Here is a 21,645-nt window from a genome sequence, read left to right as displayed (position 1 = left end):
GTTGTTTATGTTCATGCAAGACGCATGACTTTTTTAAATTTAGCATCTAACTGGTGCCAAGAAGGTGCTAGTTACTGATAAGAAGAATCCGAAACGCTAAATACTAACTAAGTTAGGTTTCGCCCTAAAACTGACACCATTTTTTTATTTTTGCTTAAAAAATTGTTTTTTTACTTCTTAGGGAGTTTTTTTTTCAATAAAGATTGTATAGATAAACATAATTCAATTGCGAACAAAAAACATTGACGGATTGAATTGCCCCATAGGGAGATCCGAATTACCCCCAAATTGTAAAGGGATGGAAAAACGTAGAGTTTTGCAAATCGTAGCCTAGCGCTGCCGTGAAGAGGAGCAAATAAATTTTTATGGCTCCAAATTGTAGCTGAGGTTTCAAACAATTAGGACCTTTGACCGACAAATTCTTTCACATTTACCAACTTGAAAAGGCGATTTATTTGGGTCCGAATAGCCCCGGGTTCCCCTATCAATCAATAGAGTCATTTAAAAAACTTTATAACTTTTTTTCATTCTCTTGATTTAATGCCTTTTTTGATTTTATTTGTTTTATTGGAGGTTTTGTTCGGGCAGAACTCGAAATTGTATCCATCCCACTTTTTTGAGTTTCTACTTGGCATGAGTTATGCAAACTAATGAATGATCCAACCGTGATATGTGTAAGAAATGTCTCATCACACATTTATGTGAATTAAATAGGTTTTTATGGAAAAATCTCAGGAAAAAATTAGAAATAAATCTTCGAAAATATACAATAATAACAAAAGTGGCAAAGAGTTGTTGAGTGTTGTGAATTTGAGTGATTCGTAGTTATGCTGCCTAAGCTCGACCCCCATCAACAGAAGACAAAAGTTAAGCCCGTAAGGTTCTAATGACCTTGCCAGTTCTAGTTTTCCGATCTGTATACTTCACATCCTTGCTCTCACTTGAGTACTATGGCTCTAAATTTTAATAACTTTCCCTAATCTCTAGCTAATTGAATGTCGTTAAAATGTAAAAAAGTTATTAGAAACATTTAAGTTGCAATTCGTTCGAACAGTCGATACCGAAGATTTTAAAATAAAATAAGTAAAATAAATAAATGAAATACCCATTTATTAGCAAACGATTTCCTTTTTGCAGCCGTTTTTCATGGCAGCTGTTCTATACAGACACACCCCCGTTTACGGAAGTGAGGGATTGAGAAGCGTTCCATCTTGTTGCATGAGTGATTGATCGAAGCTCGAAAGCATGCCGAGTGGTGGTCTAAAAATAAATCATTATTTAATAATTTTTGCGAATGTGCTTCGCGGTGTCCCCGCAAAATCCGTCGAAACGAGTAGGAAATCATCCGAATCGGATGATGAATGATAGTGGTTAAATTGGTGATATGGCGGCTGTCTAGAATATTCGTTAAGGGTATTATTTCATATCCACGATTTTCTGCTTCTTACTTGTTTTTAATAATTTTATTTTGAGCGCAGCAATATGGAGCGAAAATATGTTGATGAACATATGAAAACTTATGGTGTTGAGGTGTGCTAATATGTTCTGAAAGAGTTTTAGAGATTACTCGTAAAATAATAAAAAGCCTTTCATGCAAGGAAACAACGCGAAAATAAAATGTTTAACCGCCTTTTAAATCGGCAAACCAACCAGTTTATGAAACTGAGTTAAAGAGGATATTTGTGTTCAATACATTGTGCACAAAATAGTGATGCAAATTATGCAGATTCTTTTGAATTGCGAAACAATGAAACGATGACGAAGAAATACAGTAAACATATATTTAGATGTTGCTTAACTGCCTATGTTCAGAGGTTACATTACCATTCTTTGAGAATTCTGGCAACTGTTGCGTAAAATGACCACAGATAATGTTCGCATGTTCGTGATTTCCATAACATATTTAGGCCAACTTGTTCTAATTTTCAGTTTAGGTGTGGTCCGGGAAATAGCGTGACAAAGGACTACAAGTTCAGCACAACCCGCGACAATGGTGATGGTCAAGTGGAAAAAGCTTCGCTTCCCATTATGACACGATAGCATCAGGCTTCAGGCGTTGTCCTCGGTGACAGCTGATTTATTATATTGTTGCTTCACCACCACCACCATCGTTATTAATTTCCCAGCTGGCTGTTGACTGTCGGAACCCCACAAGCAGATTGATCAGGCTCGCGGTATATTTATTCTACCATTAGTGGAATTTCCGCACGTCCAGGTCTTCGGTTCTCCATGCGAGGGATGAGACTATACTTGTATTTTTAGCTCAACGAACGATTTCAGGAAATTGCACTCGTTGCGATCCGCATCGGAACGGTTTCATCGACAGTCAAGTGAACTACATATAGTGAAACCAAACAACATTAGCCTCAAATCTCAAAGAGTGCACATCAAACATGTTTACTTCAGACCACTAAAGAATAGCAAGTGAAGCCGAGTGTGGCGGACCAGTGATGCGGCAACTTCTGGGCTCGGGAGCAGTCGGGAAATCCTTGACGCTAGCCAGTCATCATTGTAAATATATCACATGTAGCGTGGTGGGCGTATTTCGTGTACAGAATAGGTACACGCTTTGGGGCAAAGAGTCACTGACGAAGCGTCAAAACCCGAGTTGAGAAGACAGCTAAACCATGAATTACTTTCAACAGTGAGCGAGGCGAGTTTATCCCGACAAATTCGACACTTGTCAAATTGTGCCTAGCGAAGCATACTATTAAAAAAACATTTCTATCATCGCCTAATTATGAAGATAGTAACAATGAACTATCCACCCTAGGGAGAAAAGAATATGTGGATTCTGGCTTTCCTCGAATATTTTTTTGGCAAACTTCCCTAAAAACATCAAAACACGTGTGAATTTTGTCGTTGCCTTCCACCATCGAAGCATCGGCTTCGCTACGGTCAACCCAAAATCTGTTGGTGGCGCGCCTAAAATTAAGTTCATTACGTAAGGTCGCTCTACGGGTACCGCGACTGTTTATTTACGTTAGTAGAGCACGAAATGTAAAGAAAATTTCGAATATTTATTATGTGTAGGCAAGTTCACGCTTCCTTCCCGTGTCGTTTTTCCTGATCTTTTTGCTTTGGTAAAACATCAAATAAAGGCGTCATCGCGGGTAATTCAACGGTTGTGATAAAAAGCAGACAGCCGACAGTTAGGTTTCCGTTCCTTTTGTAAGTCTATCATTTTTATGTGAAGCAGTATATAACATCGTTGAAATTTAATTATACCGAAACGGGATGGCTTTCCATTTATATATTATCTATTGTTTGACGTTTCTTCCTTCGTTCGCCTTAATCACAATTTGCACAGTTCAATTACATTGTTCAATTAAATTATTTAGTTCGATCTACTGTTGATACTGCTCAAATTGTTGATATAAACGAAGAAACCCTAGCTATTTAATTGATGATAATTAACTACAACACTATAGTATTTAGAGTTGGAAAATCGATTTAAAATAAACTTTTTACGAGGCTGCTCCTAAACCGGTTTCACAAGGGTAATTTTTCAACAGGGAGATTCTCAAGAACGATTTGCCCCCTTAAAACCCTTATAGCCGTAAGCTCAAAAGCATACTAACTGTTTTTAAATCGGACTAACTTTTAAACCGACCTAAAATATTTAGTAAGCTTTAACCAAACGATGCTGTCATTTATATGGCTGCGTTCTGATCTGCGATACACGACAATGTTAAAAAACAACAAATTCAAGTTAAAGAAAATGAGTAAATTAGACAATACGGTGAATTATTTTTCATCCCGATATTTTCTTGCATTAAAATAACATTTCTTCGTTATATGTTTGGTTCCATAGCGTGTGAGAACAAATTTGTCAACTTGTAGCCGACATGTTTCTGAACTTATAACTTTAACTTTAGCGGATTGTTGATAGTTGGTCGATAATGTGCAGCATTTTGTAGCGAAAGAAATAGAAAATAAATTGGTATACATATGCATGATTTCATTCAGTTCGAATACGCGCTCGTTGAGTTTGAGGTGGTTGAACCATCGGTTGTAAGTGGTGCCATGATAGTTATTTTAAACTTTCATTGAAAAATTATTTGAAATATTTCAATTTTAATGCAAAATTAACTAAAAGTGCCATTCTAATTGAACACGATACCTGTCGCCGTGGGGGAGAATATTTATATTCGTTTCAAACGAGTTTTGTTTGGAATAAATATCAATTATAAAGATCACATTCTGCGAATTCAAACTGTACACGTTTTTTCAGCGAGGCTTAAATAAAAAGTAAACAAAGGTCAAACAAAAAATTAAACTTTGGCAGAATGATCATTTTAAATTCACAAGTGTTATATTTCATATTTTTGTTTGCACTGTGGCAGACAGAGAATATAGATGTATTTCTGTAGTGCATCAATGCAGATTGGAACGATTTTATTTGCTGACTAAATTTCTACGAATTTATGAATAAAATAATAAGTACATTAAAACAGAAATCAAAGTTTTAAGCATCCTAGCAATATATTTTTACGAACACCCTGTAACTATTTGAGCCATTTATAAGCAATTAAACAAACTTATAATTACGACAACTGACAGAATCTTATATAGCTGTTTGATTATTTCTAGAGTTAATTAATATATTAATCTGACGGGTTAGTATGTCGTAATATTTTCTGATTCGCGGCTCAAGGTATATTTTTGAATAGTAGATAAGGGACCATTCATAAATTACGTAACGCAAAAATTGCCCAAAATTGACTACCCCCTCCCCCTATGTAACAAATTGTCACAAATTTTTCCATCCCACCCTCCCCTGTTACGTAACAAATTCCAAGAAAAATTTGTTTTCTTCGATGAAAACATGTTACGTAACGATCTAGTTAACACCCCCTCCCCCCTATGTCACAATTTGTCACAACTTGTCGTACCACCTCCCCCCCCCCCTAAAAGCGTTACGTAATTTATGAATGGTCCCTAAGTAGAGTAGATATATGTACCGGTGGTTCAGAACTATTGAAGCATATGCCAGCAATTGAAATCAATATATTGATTACCGTTGCATTCGCGATCAATTTTAAAATAATTTGTATTAAGATGTTTTATGTGAGCTTGTTCTTATTGGAACAATGCACATATTTAAAATCTGATATTTAATCTTGGCTTAGGGTATTTGCGGAGCTAATTATAAGCTGTTAACATTCAATTAATAATTCAATTTGTTAACCACGAGTGTAAATAAGAAAACTCATAAAATACTGCATTTTACGATTCATATCCGATTTTCATTTATTTGTATCTATCCCCTAGAAAAAACTAATTTTCTTTCGTTATTTACTTTCTTTGCTGTGTGATACGATAGATATATAGGCAATAATTCGTGAAAATATGTTACTTGTTCTCAAAGCGATATGCAAAAAGAAAAGAATCAAGACAATTATTATTGCAGCTCTGTTTGCAATTCTCAAAAACAACTTTGATCTGAATATGAATTCGAATCGATTCAATTTATCCAAACATGCTCTACTGTAACCCTTTGATGTGCAATTGGAATCAAGCGTGTAGAGTGAAGGAAAGAACGAGGAAATCGAAAAAGCGCGTAGATGTAGTTCGACGGTGCTTGTCTTTCCTACCTGATCAAACTGGCTTCCTTATTGTCATCTTTATTGCGAGCAAAGAGAGCCATATTTTTGCAGAAGAAAGCCGAAGAGAGAATTGAAAATAACGAAATGTGCGCAAGAGGAGCATGACAAATTTTTGCATGTTTTTGTCTTCTTCTGGTAACATGATGCTGCCATTTGCATTACTGCGTTCTGATCGGCAATATCGACAATGAAAATTCACTGTTTACGCCATTTAATCGTCTGATGCAGGCATTGTAATTCTCTCTCACTCACGCGAGAAGAGGCTTATCCGATGTCCAACTTTTCCGAGATAAGATGAGTCGCAAAATTATCCGTCTTCACAAATATTGTGAGAATAAATTTTCCGGATAAAATTTATTTGATTTTTACCTTCTCACCGGAGAAGGTGACAATATTTTAATTTCGTGGAAATCAATGAAAGCGTCAGAATGTACACTTAATTTCAAAGAAAAGCGTCAAAGAAGTATGACAGAAGTATAACTTGTTTTTTCGTGTTTTGGAATAGCGACAGCAAGGCAGCGAACGCAAAAAGGATACCATGATAAACTCATTCGCTCATTCTCCGGCGGTTTTCTTTATCCGGAGAAATAACGTTGTATTTATCCGGAGAAGTTGTGTGAGTGCCAATAACTTCTCGTGTGAAAATATGAGTTTTTATTGTCGCAGTAGCAAATTATCCGGACGCATTTACTCATATGAGCGATAAATGCAATGCCTGGTCTGACGTATTTATCTTTTAAAACAATTTTGGAATACTCGATTTAGCTTAAACAAAATAAAATTAGAATTATTTAAGATTCATAATTGGCTAAAACGTTACCTTGCTAATAAAGGTGCATATTATCGAGAACGTTATGGAGTTGTTTGTTAGTCGCTGGCCACTCCAAGGACTGACATTATATTTAGTAGTCAGACAGTTCAGCTAAATCTGACAATTTCAAATTAAATCAAATGCTTATAGAAAAATAGTGGAAACTTACCTCTTTTGAATCATTTGTTTGAGTAGCACTTTCTGATCCCTAAAAGTACCCCTCCATATGAGTCTTCTCGATCCAAGCGGATAATGTTAAAATCGTGGAAATTGAGGTTTATATTAGAAGTAAGCCATGTTTCACATAGGGAAAGTGCATCACAATTATTGTAATCTAGCAGGTGTTTTAATGAATCAATTTCGGAGATAATATTTCTGCAGTTCCACTGCAAGACAGTGATCAGATCCGTGATTCCGTTCAATAAGTTAGCCATCGAATGATACGATCGCTGCAAGGAGTGGCCATTGTTCAGTAAACTGTTTTAAAAATGTTCTTACTGTTGGTACAATAGCAACCAGCAAACTTTTCAGAGGAACGGTAAAGTTGAAAGCTGTAAATATCCAGTCCACAATGTCAAAAAATTTAAGGAATCCCGTTTTAGGTTGAGTTTCTCACTATAAAATGGAAGCACTTGGGACTTTTGGTGCCCCGGGGAGTGCTGGGAACTCCTGGTTGTATCTCAATTTCCCAAAACCAGGAGGTATCACCTTCGGATTTATAGCAGCACTTCCAGTTGATGGATTATTTTTATTTCGTACCCTTGTATGGGACAATCTAAGACCCTTACGTGGAAGTTCGGGTGAGCTTGGATTAGGTCTTTTCCTAGTGTTTCCAAGTGGAGCCGAAGAATGCCCCTCACAAGGGTCGTTAGAGACGTTATCGTCAGTTGGAAAGAGAGCGTAGGGGTTTTCGGTGGTAAGTGGGACTGTTCTTGTAAGCATTTCTGCGTAAGAGCGTCTGGAGCGATCTTTGGCGGAACGCTTCAGTTTATTCGAAGTTTGTATGTTGGGCATGTCAAAAGTGCATGCGGATTTTCCCCACAGTAAACACACTTCTCAGCCTACTGCAAGTATCGTCCGCATGGCGTGCCCCACATTTACCGCACCGTTGCTTGTTGCTACAGTAGGTGGCCGTGTGACCTAGTTAGGGTCCTTAAAGCGGCCAACCCCATCATTCATCAGATCATCGACAATTAGACCCGCATAACTTACCACACTGTCAATCTCCACATCACGAGAAGGAATGTAGACGCGATACTCCATCGTAAAGAGGCTGTTGCTAACGATATCATTGACCTGTTTCAAGTCAGTAACGACTACGCGCAGTTTATCTGACTGAATCTTTTTAATCCCGGTTACGGCCGAGTAACGTTTTGTCAGCTCCCGCGCTGCAGTTATGCTGTTTAACGGTTGATTTTTGGGCAGAAAGCACCCAAGGACCAGCGGATCCATCCTGGTAAATCTTGACTCGGGGAGGCTGTGAGACATTGGGGGGAAGTGGGGAAGGTGGATCTTTTGTCTCCGAATTAAATAGGTGTCCCTCTTCCCCAAAAGATTTATCTTTGGAAGAAGATCCTTCTCATTGATCCATTTTGTTGTGGGAGCAACACGCTCGACCGCACTATTTAACTTAAACCAAAATAAAAAAAATAAAAACAATGAAAACAACGATAAGAAAAGTAGAAACGAAACGCTTCACCAGTTGGTTCCTGACGAGCTGGTAGGTGGATTGATCCTTCGTTTATTTTATCCGTCACACGCGTGACCTTCACACAGTAGAGAGCTGGTATAGCTTGTCTAAACAAAGCGGTCTTTCTGCTAAGAAAACTGTTTAGCACCGCACTACACTGCACTGCCTGACACAATTTATTGTTTATAATGTTTACAATGTGTATACTCCAGCCCTTGCTGGGATAAACACCTTCACCGATATCGCCTAACTCAAGGTAATGTTACACCAAACAACGCGCGTATGTAACGAACGAGCGCTCGGTTACGAATGCTTTTGAAACGTTTGTATTAGCTGCTGTTTTGCAGCACATGAAAAAATCCAAGTACAATTATTTATTTGCTTCAGATAACTATGTAGTCCTTGGAATAGAATTCTGACATTTTAGCCTGGTGGGGCTTATTATACAGTCCTACCCAACTACTCCACTAACCATGCCTATAGAATTTGGCAGACCTACTTTGCTGAAAATGAAGTAATTCAAATTATCAGCACGATTACCTAATCAAGCCTGACCTTGAGCTTGAGCCTAATCAAGCCTGAAATACCAAAAATTCAGTAATTGAGCTGAGAATTTGACAATTTCAGCGAAGTAAATCTGTCAAATGAGTTAAATCCGAATTGCTAAGCTTTCAACATCTTTGATTTGCTAAATCGTTCAGTTCAAATTTTGATGACGTCATGTAAAAATTGAGAAAGTTTCAAATCCCGGTTACAAAATTATAAATTACAATTAATTACTTCCTATAGTCTGCAATCTGTCTTATAATGAATTGACAATTATAACTTTACAAATTTAACCTGACACTGGATGCAGACAGTGAATCTTAAGGAAGCACCTCCACAAAATGCGGTGTAAACCATAATTCAGAATTTCCTGGACCAATCGTTCTGAATTTTGCACAGTTCTTCTTCTTCACATCATTGCCCAGGGAACTACAAGAGCTTTTTGCAAAATTCTTAATATTATTATTTTTACAATAGCATGTTTATCATTTTTAGCACTAATCGGACTTTGGCTTAAAGTGCTGCGAAAAATTCAAAAATCGACCGAAAAATAAAAGCTCCCTTAGTTACTTGTGGAATGATGTGAAAAACAACAGTACAAATGTCTCAACAATTGATGCAGAAGATTTTTAATTAGGATGCACACCGCAAAACCAGTTTTCGACGTGGCACCTGACTGAATAGACAAACAATGCATCGAAAAATCAACGAGAACGGACGTACATTGGACCTCTGCTTTGTAAGTGCCCGGGACTACGCTCCGTACTGCTGCGCCGCTCCGACACCTTTAGTCCAGCATGTGCGCCATCATCCCCCACTACATCTTGTACTCGCTGGTAACCTAGGAGTGAGTTTTGAAGACGTCTCAAGCTCTATCGTCTACGATTTTAAAAACGCTGACTACGACAGCATCGTTAGCACGCTGTTGGATATAAATTGCGACGAAAATCTTAACAATGATGACGCGAACGAAGCAGCGATGACGTTTTCTAATATTCTAAACTACCTAATCGACCGTCATGTGCCAAAACGAACAGTCAGCACAAATCAACACCCTCCCTGGCAATCAACAGTGCTTAGACGATTAAAAACTGCCAAACGAGCCGCATTTAAAAAGTTCTCGAAGCATAAGACACTTGCATTACGAAACCACTACTTTCAACTCAACCACGAATACAAACAGCAAAGCAGACGTGCCTTTTTTAGATATCAGCGAAACGTCGAACGTCAACTGAAATCCAAGCCCAAGTCGTTTTGGAAATATGTGAACGAGCAGCGAAAAGAATCCGGGTTACCATCTTGTATGTCATTAAATGGAGTTTTAGGCACCGACACTAAGGAAATTTGCCAATTGTTTTCCGACAAATTTTCAAGCGTTTTTTCCGACGAGAACCTTTCCCCACAACAAGTCGCTGCCGCTTCAAATCTAACTCCTTCTCTAGGACGAACCATCAACCGAATTTGTGTCGATAATGCTGCCATTCTTGCAGCAAATTCCAAGCTGAAAGCATCTAGTTCCCCGGGTCCAGATGGCGTTCCTTCGATTTTTGTCAAAAAGTGCATCAGCGGGCTTCTTGAACCACTTCGGCGAGTCTTTGTGCTATCACTCAATACTGGAACATTCCCTTCCTGCTGGAAAGCAGCGCACATGTTTCCAGTTCACAAAAAAGGAAACAAATCGAACATTGACAATTATCGAGGAATCTCGTGTTTAAGTGCAGTATCAAAACTATTCGAGCTGGTTGTCTTAGACCCTCTTTTCTTTCACTGCAAACACTACATTGCAGACGATCAACACGGATTTATGCCTAAACGATCGACAACGACTAACCTGCTCTCGTTCACAACATATGCAATGGATGGATTCGCTGACGGATTGCAAACCGATGCTATTTACATGGATCTATCTGCGGCCTTCGACAAAATCAATCATGATATCGCAATAGCGAAGCTGGACAAACTCGGTATTCATGGACAACTTCTGCGCTGGTTTCGTTCCTACCTCGATGGAAGGCAGCTCCAAATCAGCATTAAGGACTGTCTATCTACACCATTCTTCGCTACATCCGGCATCCCACAAGGAAGCCATCTCGGTCCAGTGATATTCCTCCTCTACTTTAATGACGTCAACATCAAATTACAAGGACCCCGCCTTTCTTTTGCCGACGACATGAAAATTTTTCAACAAATACGGGATAAAACCGATGCCGAGCTTCTTCAGAGGGAATTGGACAGCTTTAGTACGTGGTGTGATCTAAACAGAATGGTTTTAAACCCGAGCAAATGCTCAATCGTTACGTTCACGCGGAAACGCCATCCGATTCAGTTTAACTACCATCTCTTCGACTCGAGTATTCCAAGACACTCTAACGTCAAGGATCTCGGAGTCATCATGGATTCGGCACCAACGTTCAAACCACATACATCATCCATTGTGGATAAGGCTTCAAGACAGCTTGGGTTCATCTTCCGAATAGCGAAAAACTTTAAGGACGTATACTGTTTAAAATCTCTCTATTGTGCGCTGGTTCGCTCAACACTGGAATATTGTTCTGCTGTTTGGAACCCTTACTACCAGAACGGTGTCGACAGAATCGAGGCCGTCCAACGCCGGTTCATACGCTTTGCACTCCGACATCTTCCTTGGCAAAACAGATTTCAGCTGCCGAGCTACGAAAACCGTTGTCAGTTAATACAGCTCGATACTCTAAGCATCCGGAGGGACTGCTCTCGAGCCCTATTCGTTTCGGACTTACTGTCTGCCAGGGTGGATTGCCCTACAATCCTCGGACGCCTCGATCTTCAAGCTCGCGTTCGAGCTCTGCGCAATAACTCTCTTCTGCGAGTCCCATTCAGGAGAACTAACTATGGGCGCCAGGGCGCTGTTACCGGACTCCAACGTGTGTTTAACAGTGTGGCGACGGCGTTTGACTTCAACCTGACAAGGAATTCGATAAAAACTAAAATTATTCGTATTCTGAAATGTAATTAGTTTAAGTAACCACCATTGGGGCCAAGGGGTCTGTTGGTGACGGTACAACAAATAAACAAATAAACAAATAAACAAATATTAAAGAATCAATTTTTTGTCGATAATACCTTACACAACCCCCTTAAGTTCCGACACGATTTAGGCGATTCTACCGTATTCAACTTTTTGCGTCATTTTGCCAAGTCATCTGTCTAGTCTAAATTTTCACAACTCTTTCATACCCTGTGCATATCTGTTCGTCCAAGATCTGGGGGAAAATTATAAATAATGAAACAATATAAGCAAGCTTCGATATCATTTAAATAACGATCAAAATGAGAATATTTGTGACAGATTGTTTGCCGTCTTATTTAAAAGTGTTACTTAGGTTATATGCCATGGCAATCTTTTATTTAATCTTAGTTTGGACTCTTTCGAAGGCAGTAAAAATATAAATAAACTTCCACTTGCTAATTCTGTTCTTTGTGAGAAAATGTGATTACTTATTCTTTTCTTTTGATTCCTCTTATTAAAATAACTAAAAAAATGTGGGCATTTTGATATCCATAGATAAAATAACAAACGAAAACAATTTGTATTTAATGCTTTTCTGAATCCGATTATAAAATTTCGTTCACCGGTTTGTTTCAACATGATTCGACCTCTGCTGACCTGCAATATAACTCTTCGATGTGGCGTTTTGAAATGAGCGTGTAGCACATTCTATGTAGGACGATAAAGAGTATCAAAAAATATCATTTAAAACTCGATTATAGCTGTTTTTCGTACGGGATAAAACTTGCTTACTTGCCCTCATATGGTTTGTGTGCAACATGGGCCAAAATATTGCACATAAAGGTCGAAAAGTTGATTCAAATTGTTGAAATGTATGCAAGAGGAACATAGCGGCCTTTTACACTGTTTTCATTTCGCTGCAGAATGCAGCCATTTCTGCAGTGCCAGGTACTGACATCTTAGACCTGATTGAACTCAGGCCTAAAATCAAAGATAATACCGTGTGCCGGTACCAGCTAGCTTCAAGCTTACCGCTATAACAGTTTCAAATTTCAGCTTTCAGCTGAACTTTCAACGAGTAACATGAAAATCTCATAAAAACGACAGCGTGCTAAATTCCATCACAGTATTTTTTGTATATTTATATGTATCTGATATGTAAGACTTTAAATTACCTTGAACAAGTAGCAGAAGCAGTCCAATTTTATACAATATACAACTGCTGCTTTGCCTGGTATCCATTTTCACTCTATTCACTCTTCCGTTTTTCTAGACGTCGCAAAATTTCCGTTGAATCCCTGTTCGATGTTACCTTAACGTTGTGCCAGCGATCTCGTCGGAGCGCTGGCAATCCCGTTGATCACCTCACAAGGTTTTTCTCACCCACTCGCTACGAACGTCACCGAAGTTGCTAATGCCAGACTCTATAGCCACGCCACCACCACACTAATTAATCTGTTTACACCAGTCGCTGTTGTATTCACACTTTTCCACTTATCACGTCAGTTTTCCACATCGTCAGCTTTTTGATCGATCTCATACGCTCGCCATCTATCACCTCTAATTTATGTTACGTGCCACTTCGTACTCTCAGAAACACATAAAAGCTGATTGAAGTTAGAAATTTGAAAGATTATCACTAAATATTTTCACCAATCTACTTTCGGCGGCATCCTTCCTTTGAACTGCCGGGGTCCCCAGAAAAGCAATTCGCCCGCATCATGTAGGATAGAATAATGAAATGGCTTTATTTTTAGCTTCAAACAACACTGGCTAAGGCGTAACGAATTGCTGAGCTGCACTCTGGTGGTCGAAAGGAAAAATGCATTCGCAGAAACTGCCGCATGCCGCGAAGCCATCGCATCGCATCGTCAGACAGTTTTCGTCCTACATCATCACTCTATTTCACGAGAAAATTGCACTCGATTCAAATTTGAATCGTGATTGCGCAAGGCGATTTTTCTGTCCTGGATGCAACAAGTGTGTGTTTTTATCGTGTGTGCGTTTGTTTCTGTTTATGTCCAGTGCACATCGAGAGGAGTGAGCAAGTTGGGAATTTTTCCGAGAAATAGCATCCGATTGAAGATAAATTTAAACGCAGTTGAATTTCGGATAATTGAGATGTGTTGTAATTTAATTGTACATGGAACGCGTATTCCTTGTTTCGCGCGATAGAAAGGCGCCAACAGTAAGAGTAAAATGAAGTGGGTGTAAGCCGGGAATGACATTACGCATCTCGAAATGAATGTTTTTTTGTGTGTACTTCTACGAAAATGTAAGCACGTCCCTGTTTGAGAATGGTTTTAGCCACATGAGATAGCATCTTTGACAGTAACCTCACAAAAAAAACAGAGGTCAATGAATTGAATGGCAGTTTTGGCCCTATTAATTCAATTTTAAGAAATAATTTGTATTTATTATCTTACTCCCCGAAATGCGATAAAAAAGGTCGAGTACATAATGACAGCTGCATCGGAAAAGATCAAAAAACACATATGTTTAAAGACCCTATTACGTCAACGTTTACATCATTCACAACATAACGGATATTGGCAAGGTTCACAACTCTTCACCGTCACTGATATTTCCTAGGTTGCCCGCGTCTGCCGTGCAAAAATAATGGTCTACTATCATGATTATTTTAATGAGATCTATCCTTGTTCAAAGATGGATATGGCGGCTCCAGGAAATGGCACGGGAAGGCAGCCAGAGAGTGTTGTAGAAGAAAAATGATTGCATTTCCCTCTTGTAAATTAATTGGTTAATATAATATATTATATTTCAGAAATTATCAATAAAGTATTAATTTCATTGACATACCGTTGAATATAGAACCCCTTTTCAAAAATTTTAAAAAAACGGGTATGATCGTTTTAACGTTAATAATTTCCATTGTATTGTACGGAATCACACAATTTTTGTTGCAATCAAACGGTAAAAGCTTCACTAATATTGTATTAAACTACACAGTATCTATGATTTCTATAAATAACGTCAAAATTGATTTTTAGAAAAAAGAAATTGGAAGGAATCAAGAAAAAATCGCAATTTCCCAGTATATTTTAGACAAAGCCTAAATTATGTGAAGTTTTAAGTATAAGTTTATTTTCAGTTTGTAGTGTTTAACAAAGACAGTTTACTAACGCTGTGTTTATTTTGCTTCGTTTCGTGCCACCGAAGCGCCTATTGGAAATTTTTTCTTCTGCAGGGCGATTCATTATGTACGTGACAATAGTGGAAATCGGAGCTAGCATAAAACCATATTAATAATTTATTTAAATGGTTGTTCCTTCATCAACAATTACATTTACATTCAGTTCCGTTGGAAACTTGCATAAACACCGAAAAAAATATTTTTCAAAACATCCGATCGAAGTTTGTTCGGGTTATCGTTAATTTCATGTAAATATTTGTGCAATCACTCGAAACCAGGTATTTAAAGGCGACGGACGTAGCATTTACTAAGGAGACTGTAAATTAAAACTGATATACTAAGAAGACATTTATTAGGAGCTGTGACTGGTAGTTTATGCGTTTCTGTTGAAGATACCAGAGTAGTCGCAGACTTTACCCACCTATATTTTTATACCAGCACGTTATTTACTGAGAATCCGGCCTGGTCGTCTTGAAATATTATTGAAAATTTATAAAATTTATCAATTTAGACAGTCTTTGACTTGCTTTTCTCAGCAATTGGATTATTGTAAAAATTCTAGGGGAATCGCATTGAGCATTAAAAAATTGAATAGCTTCTAACGCTGCAATAGAAGAACCTAGCTTGATCAAAACTAGTTTTTCGTGTAGATTGATCCTAACAGTTTTAAGGAATTTAATTTTGAAACCCTCTATGCGTTAGAAAAACGATGGGCATGAAAGAGCTAAGGAATTTTTTGTCAATTCCACTGTCTTCGCAAAGCAAATTAATAGTTGCGTTGCGTTGCGTAAGCACGGTATACTTCGTAGATTGCTGTCTCTCATTTCCAGCCAGCTACTTGAGGAGCATTGTTTGGGAATAACAATTGATCCAGTCCAAGTGAGAATTTCGCCTGAGAACCACCATTGCGGGCCACGACCATCTTTGCCGTAACTTGGGATACGAGAAAGGAAGTGTTGATGTGGTACTTACTTAACCGAAGGCCCCGACTCAGTGACACTCCCATATGTACGACGGTTCGGATAATAGGTTGGCTGTTAATCAAGATTCGCCTCAAGCAAGCCATGCAACTGAGAATATATTTTCATGCATAAAAAGTTTGAATAGTTTATTGACTGTAGGATACATAAATGTTTTAGATGTTTAGGCGGGTAGCCATTTATCGAGAGTTTGTTTCATCGAAAACAACTTGAACTCTGGACAACCAGCTGTCGGGAGTGTTGTCGACAATATAAAATGGACCATCAACAATGAGTTTAGAAGTGGTATTGTGGACCGTTCACCCCATCTCCAAATAGAATGCACTTATCCTTAGCTCAGTATAGTAGGCCATTTAATGGACTAAAAGTAAACCATTAAATATGGCAATAAAACATTTGTTCCTCGTGCTGAAATGATTGCCGCGAATTGAATTGTTCTTGCGAATTGTCATTTTTCACCCAGACAAGATCATGTGTATTCACCATGCGCCTTAAAGACGTTTCGTAGTTGGTCAAATAAACACTTAACGATCAAATAAATTAGTTTGCTCAATCTAAAGAAATGTCAGCTCGATTGGCATCAACCGGCGGATACATACTAAGCCAGCCAAAAGTTGTTCAGTAATTTCTTTTGACGACTTGCTCAGTAAAGTAATATTTTTTATGGAGCTGTCAGCAAATTGTTTAAAAAATTGCAGTAAAGTTTTCATTTTTTTAGCGATTTTCAGTAATTTTTCGAATAATTTGCTGAAACCCGCAATATTTTTAACTGAATTTATCAGCACTTCTGTTTTTTTTTCGGTACATAAACATAAAAAAATACTATCCAGTAAAATACTGACTGATCATCTGTCAAGTCGCCATTTTCAGAGGAAACTGCTGACTGACCAGTATTTTTTGACGTTTGGATAGAACGGATTGTGGAGAGTTCGGTAACCGAATTGTTTTACTGAATTGATTACCGAACGGTTTGCTGTTCAAAACCCCAGTAAAATTTTCCTGTACTCAGTAATTCAAATTAAGTGTGTACAATGCCATCAAATCAAAGAACATTTAAAATTACATTCTAAACAATATATGCAATTCAGAATATAACGAAATGAAGGCTGGTTAATTATTTGCATAAAAAACTATCGGAAAAAATAGTTGCATAACCAAGGTGGTTTATTTTCAAAGATAGCTGATGAATCACTTTACAAAAATAGGTGACCACCGCCTGTCTTCGCCAAGCAAATTAATGGTTGTACATAAAGGGTGCACGTAATCAAAGTTTACCACTTTCAAATTGCTGTCATTTTTTATCCATAACTCATTTTCGATTGAAATTTTAGTTGAAATCTGTTCAATATGTGTTGTTTATACACACTGAAAAAATATTGGTAAAAGTAAGAGTGTTCCGCTCTTAGCAAAAAACAACCAACGCCTACTATTAGATTGAAAGTAAAACTTTTAAACTAATCAAGAGTAATAATCAAAATAAAAAAATTCCTTTTAATGATACTAATGATGAATTAATGATGAAGAATACTAATCAAAATATAAGTTTTATTTTCAAACTAATACTACGTTCACACTACAGAGTTAAAACATGTTATAATAATTAGCAACAAGAAAAAAGTCATCAAGATAGCGTTAAAACATGTTTTAACTCGTAGTGTGAACATAGTATAAGAGTATGCGTAGGTTGTTTTTTGCTAAGAAAGAAAAAACTCTTATTTTTACCAACATTTTTTTTCTGTGTGTATTGTGTAAGTTCCAGTAGTGATTGCACAATTATCTGACGTCAATAAAGACACCATATTCTGTTGCAGCTCGGTTGACGTTGACGGTTTGACGAATGGTGCTCGTAAATATTATAAAGACTTTCGAACAATTCGTTTGCCTAATGAAGCCGTTTCCTAATAAGCCAACGAAAGTCGTTTCGTGGTTTTTACGAAGAAATCGTAATAAAAATAAAAGTGTTTCAATAGAACTATGAATGACTCATCACATGTACGAAAAATTCGTATATTTTACGACAATTGTCTGTGCGAAACTAATTCGTAGCGATTTACAAATATAAATAAGGAAAATATTGATTTCCACACAAAAACAAGTTGATCCAAACATTGTACAAGGTTTTATAAGCAGTGTTAAGAGAAAGACATAGCATTTGGATAAAGAACTTTAATATAACGAACATGGGAAAAGTTTAATAATGTTTTACATATTTTCTTGCCTGAAAATTTGAAAACGTTCATGATGCAATTTGATTCCGTACTCCCTCCATTTATAGATGCTTTATTAACAAATCTTTTTCAGATCAGTATTACTTAAACTGAAAAACCAACCCCAACCAACCAATAAAAAGTTTGTCCACAATGTGGATTACAACTTTGGCAAAACCTAACTGTTTAGAATTTTTTAATAAAAATGTTTCAATAATTTTAAGGTGCAATGGTGAAATTAATCTCAGAAATTTATTATTTTTTTCAGCACTGCAAATGTTCACCAAAACCTACCTTCTCAATCTCATATCTTAAACATATCTCAGAATATCAGTACGGTTTCTCATTTTGCTCAGTTCAGAAGCTAGAAATCGCATCACTGCTATAGCACGGCAACTAATCAAATTTACCCGTGCACCGCTTTGTCTATTAGCAAAAGCAAAAATTGATTCCTTCTACCTAGTGTGTGAAGCGTAAACAAACAATGAGTGACAATACAAAGCCAGTTTATATCCTGTTGCTGTTGACTACTCAAAATGTCCGGTAAGAGCATGGATATGCGAAGTGGAGCAAATGTTTAAGGTGAACTTGAAGCTCAACATAGCAGAAGTTGCAATTCCACAATTTACGTCATGCGGTACTGATTATGTTCAATAATATTAGTCAAGCAGAATCATTTGCTTCGCAGAACGACTAAAAAAACGTGTCGTCGAATGTAATGACATATTATACAGTATCCAAACGTATATAGATGTTGACAGTATTGATATAAAGCTACATGACCTAGCACCACGTACTAGTTCCATCGAACGAAAACCTACCTTCATAATCAGGAAAAATTATACAGCGAGCTGTTTGGACCCATAAACCCCGTCGGAGTACCTAAGAGCTAAATTTTAATTGAAACGGGCATCGGTAATGGGAGAAATTCCGCTGCCGGGGAATTCTCAACAAGGAGTAGCACCTAGAAAGATAAGAAACCCTGGAAGGTGATTGTAAAGAGATGCAAGTCATTATAGTCAGCACTTCTGGATCGGTTCCCTACTGATTTAATATCCGGCCCCGTAAGGACGAGGACTGGAAGGAACAAGAGGTCTGAAGTTTACTATATACATCACTGCAGTAAGAATCCGGCACTACCACGAGTCAGCAGGCAGCAGTGCCTGTTAAAGATTCCTTCTCGATAACAGATATTGAGCCGATCGGTACAAATGGCTTGGTCTTCCAAACTTATAAAATATCTTCAAAGTTTCCCCCTTTCGCTTTTATAAGATCAACCCCTCCCCCGGAAAATTTTCTGCGCACGGGCCTGCACAGAGATGGAGGTAAAAACAGTAAAACTAGGCCTTACAAAAATGATTATCTTCATTAAAAACTGGCATGACGGAAGCTATCGTAAGCTTTGTATGTGTTTCTCCCTATACTTATCTTCAGAAATAGTATTTCATGCAATGTTTTTACCGGGCAGTGGCAACTATAATGCCACACCTTTTTCAAAACAGTTTTAAGTATGAAATTAATGGAGGAAGAATTCAGGTTTTTGGCTGGCTTAATTATCAACAGCGCGAATTAAGCTCAGACTAAACCAGTACCCGGTGCGAACACCCTCGGACGGTCTCCCACTTCCTGGTGGGATAAAGAATGCTCAGAGCTGGCAATTGACAGTATGCGTCTTTAGAAACGCGAATGAAGTGTCTAATGAAAGCCAAAAATGCAGTTATTGGCTCCGGTTCGTCAACGGTTTGACGATAGAAACAGCGATGAGCACTCTTCTGATTATGGCTCGACGTATGCATAAACGAAACAGTTGCAACGAGAACGTGGAATATTCAAACCGCTGGATATTCGCTTTCGCCTAAAAGATCTGCCCCGGTACAGAAAACGTGCAGCACCGCGTCTCCTCACGTTACAACAAACGAAACACCGTTTTCGATTGATGAGCTCTCTCTTGCTATCTTATCATGCAACAATAACGTGCTAGGGTTAAACAGAATCAAATGCAACTTGCTAAAGAAACTACCTGACACTGAAAATTTAATTTGTTGAATTTATTTAACAAGTTCCTCGAGGGTAATATTATCCCTTATGACTGGAGGCAAGTGAGTGCCATCGCCACTTCAAAACCAGGAAAACCAGCCTTGGATTGTATGCACTCAACCCATACGATGGGAATCGGTGGCGGGTGTTCTCCCACTAAAAAATAGATTTTGGGAACTCCCATGTCGATTGATCATCCGATGCGATATGTTCAACCCGTTGGAGTTTGAAAACATCGAGAGGATCATCAAGCTTAATTCTAAAACCTGATTTAAGGCCTTGTACATCGACTACATTGAACAGAGCATCAATCCTTTTTCGTATAATCCCGACCGTGTCTGTTACTTCTGATTGAACTCCCGGTTTATATACGCCCGCAAGTGATCCCCAATATATTTTATTAAATATTTCGAGAAATCAACTGTGACAAAATGTTCTGCACTGACGCGACGGATCAAATTTCGATGGGTCCACTTGATTCGGTATCTTCAATGAATATGTCACCGCTTCATACAAGCGTAATTCGTTCGTGCGTAGTAATTACAGTATTTTCCGGGGAAGATACGGGAGTCCATGCGTACTGAAAAATCTTGCCGGTTAAGCTTTGTTTGCATCCCTTCTCATTTCTCCACGCCGGGTAATGAAAAGGCCGACTATTTAGCAACAGTGAGCGTATTAGATGGTGACATCTACGAAAGACCAATTTGCTTTAATGAATATTCCAGTATCTGTAGTCATTTGATACTCAGCAACTGGCAAACCTCGTGGAGCAATGGACGATAGCTATATTTTAATAATCCGAAAGTATCGACAAAGCCTTGGTTAAGGGGGATGGTTTCATGTACATTTCCGACGTATTGGGGTTGTGCGCTTGTGGCAAGAGTTATCACGACATCGAGCACGTTGTCTGGATATGCGTCGGGTGTTGCGACGCCAGGTCACAGTTAAAGGATTCCCTCTGAGTCCGAGGATGTCCCATTTTAGGATATCCTGACAAGTCGCGATCTTCTCTCTATGTCTCTCATCTACCTTTCTATTAATACGAGTACCATCACTACGCCGACACTAGCTAAATTTTAAGCGCGACCTAATATCCTGACCACGTTTGGAAGATTCACTGTGGGTTCGAAGAGTACCACCCGTCGCCCCAATTCATGATATCAAGGCAACCCGAGGCTGTATTTAATGTAAGTGACCTTCCGTTTGCCCTAATGTTGCAAGTTCGAGTCTCCCCCTCCTCCCTTCCCTCCTGTCGTTACTGTTCACTTTCTCTTTCTCCTGCCTCTGATGCGATTACTGCTATTGGTATGTGAGTTGTTGTCCGCTACAAAAAGGAAAATTGATTATATTTTCCTTAATATCTGTTGGTAAAAACCTCAATTAGCCTTAAAAAGTGTATCTCTTATTGAATCTCCTCTTCCAGGTTATCTTAACAAAAATCAACCGTCCCCCTTCTTGTAAATAGAGTTGTATTCCTAGTTTTAAGCCAGCTGTGATATACCATAAAACTATTGTTTTCCCTCTTGTATATCAAATTGAATTCCTGGTTTAAAAAAAATATAAAATTGGTCATCTCAGATCCAACACGACAAATTATTTCAAAATTATTATTTCCTAATATTAAG

The 21,645-nt window shown here is 38.1% G+C and overlaps 1 protein-coding gene across 3 annotated transcripts in view; it reads right to left on the bottom strand.

Moving 5' to 3' along the window:
* LOC131693343 (uncharacterized) overlaps positions 1-21,645 on the bottom strand; it is a 31,365-nt gene that overhangs the window by 8,660 nt on the left and 1,060 nt on the right. For all 3 annotated transcript variants that reach the window (XM_058981085.1, XM_058981083.1, XM_058981084.1), the window contains exon 2: positions 12,818-13,249. In XM_058981085.1, the coding sequence (XP_058837068.1) occupies positions 12,818-12,884 (67 nt within the window). In that variant the 5' untranslated portion in view covers positions 12,885-13,249. The remainder of the gene's footprint in view (positions 1-12,817; positions 13,250-21,645) is intronic.

The sequence above is a fragment of the Topomyia yanbarensis genome, chromosome 3, assembly GCF_030247195.1.
Source record: "Topomyia yanbarensis strain Yona2022 chromosome 3, ASM3024719v1, whole genome shotgun sequence".
NCBI classification, from domain to species: domain Eukaryota; kingdom Metazoa; phylum Arthropoda; class Insecta; order Diptera; family Culicidae; genus Topomyia; species Topomyia yanbarensis.
Note: the sequence above shows the minus strand (reverse complement) of the source record. Positions and strands in the feature narration are given on the sequence as shown.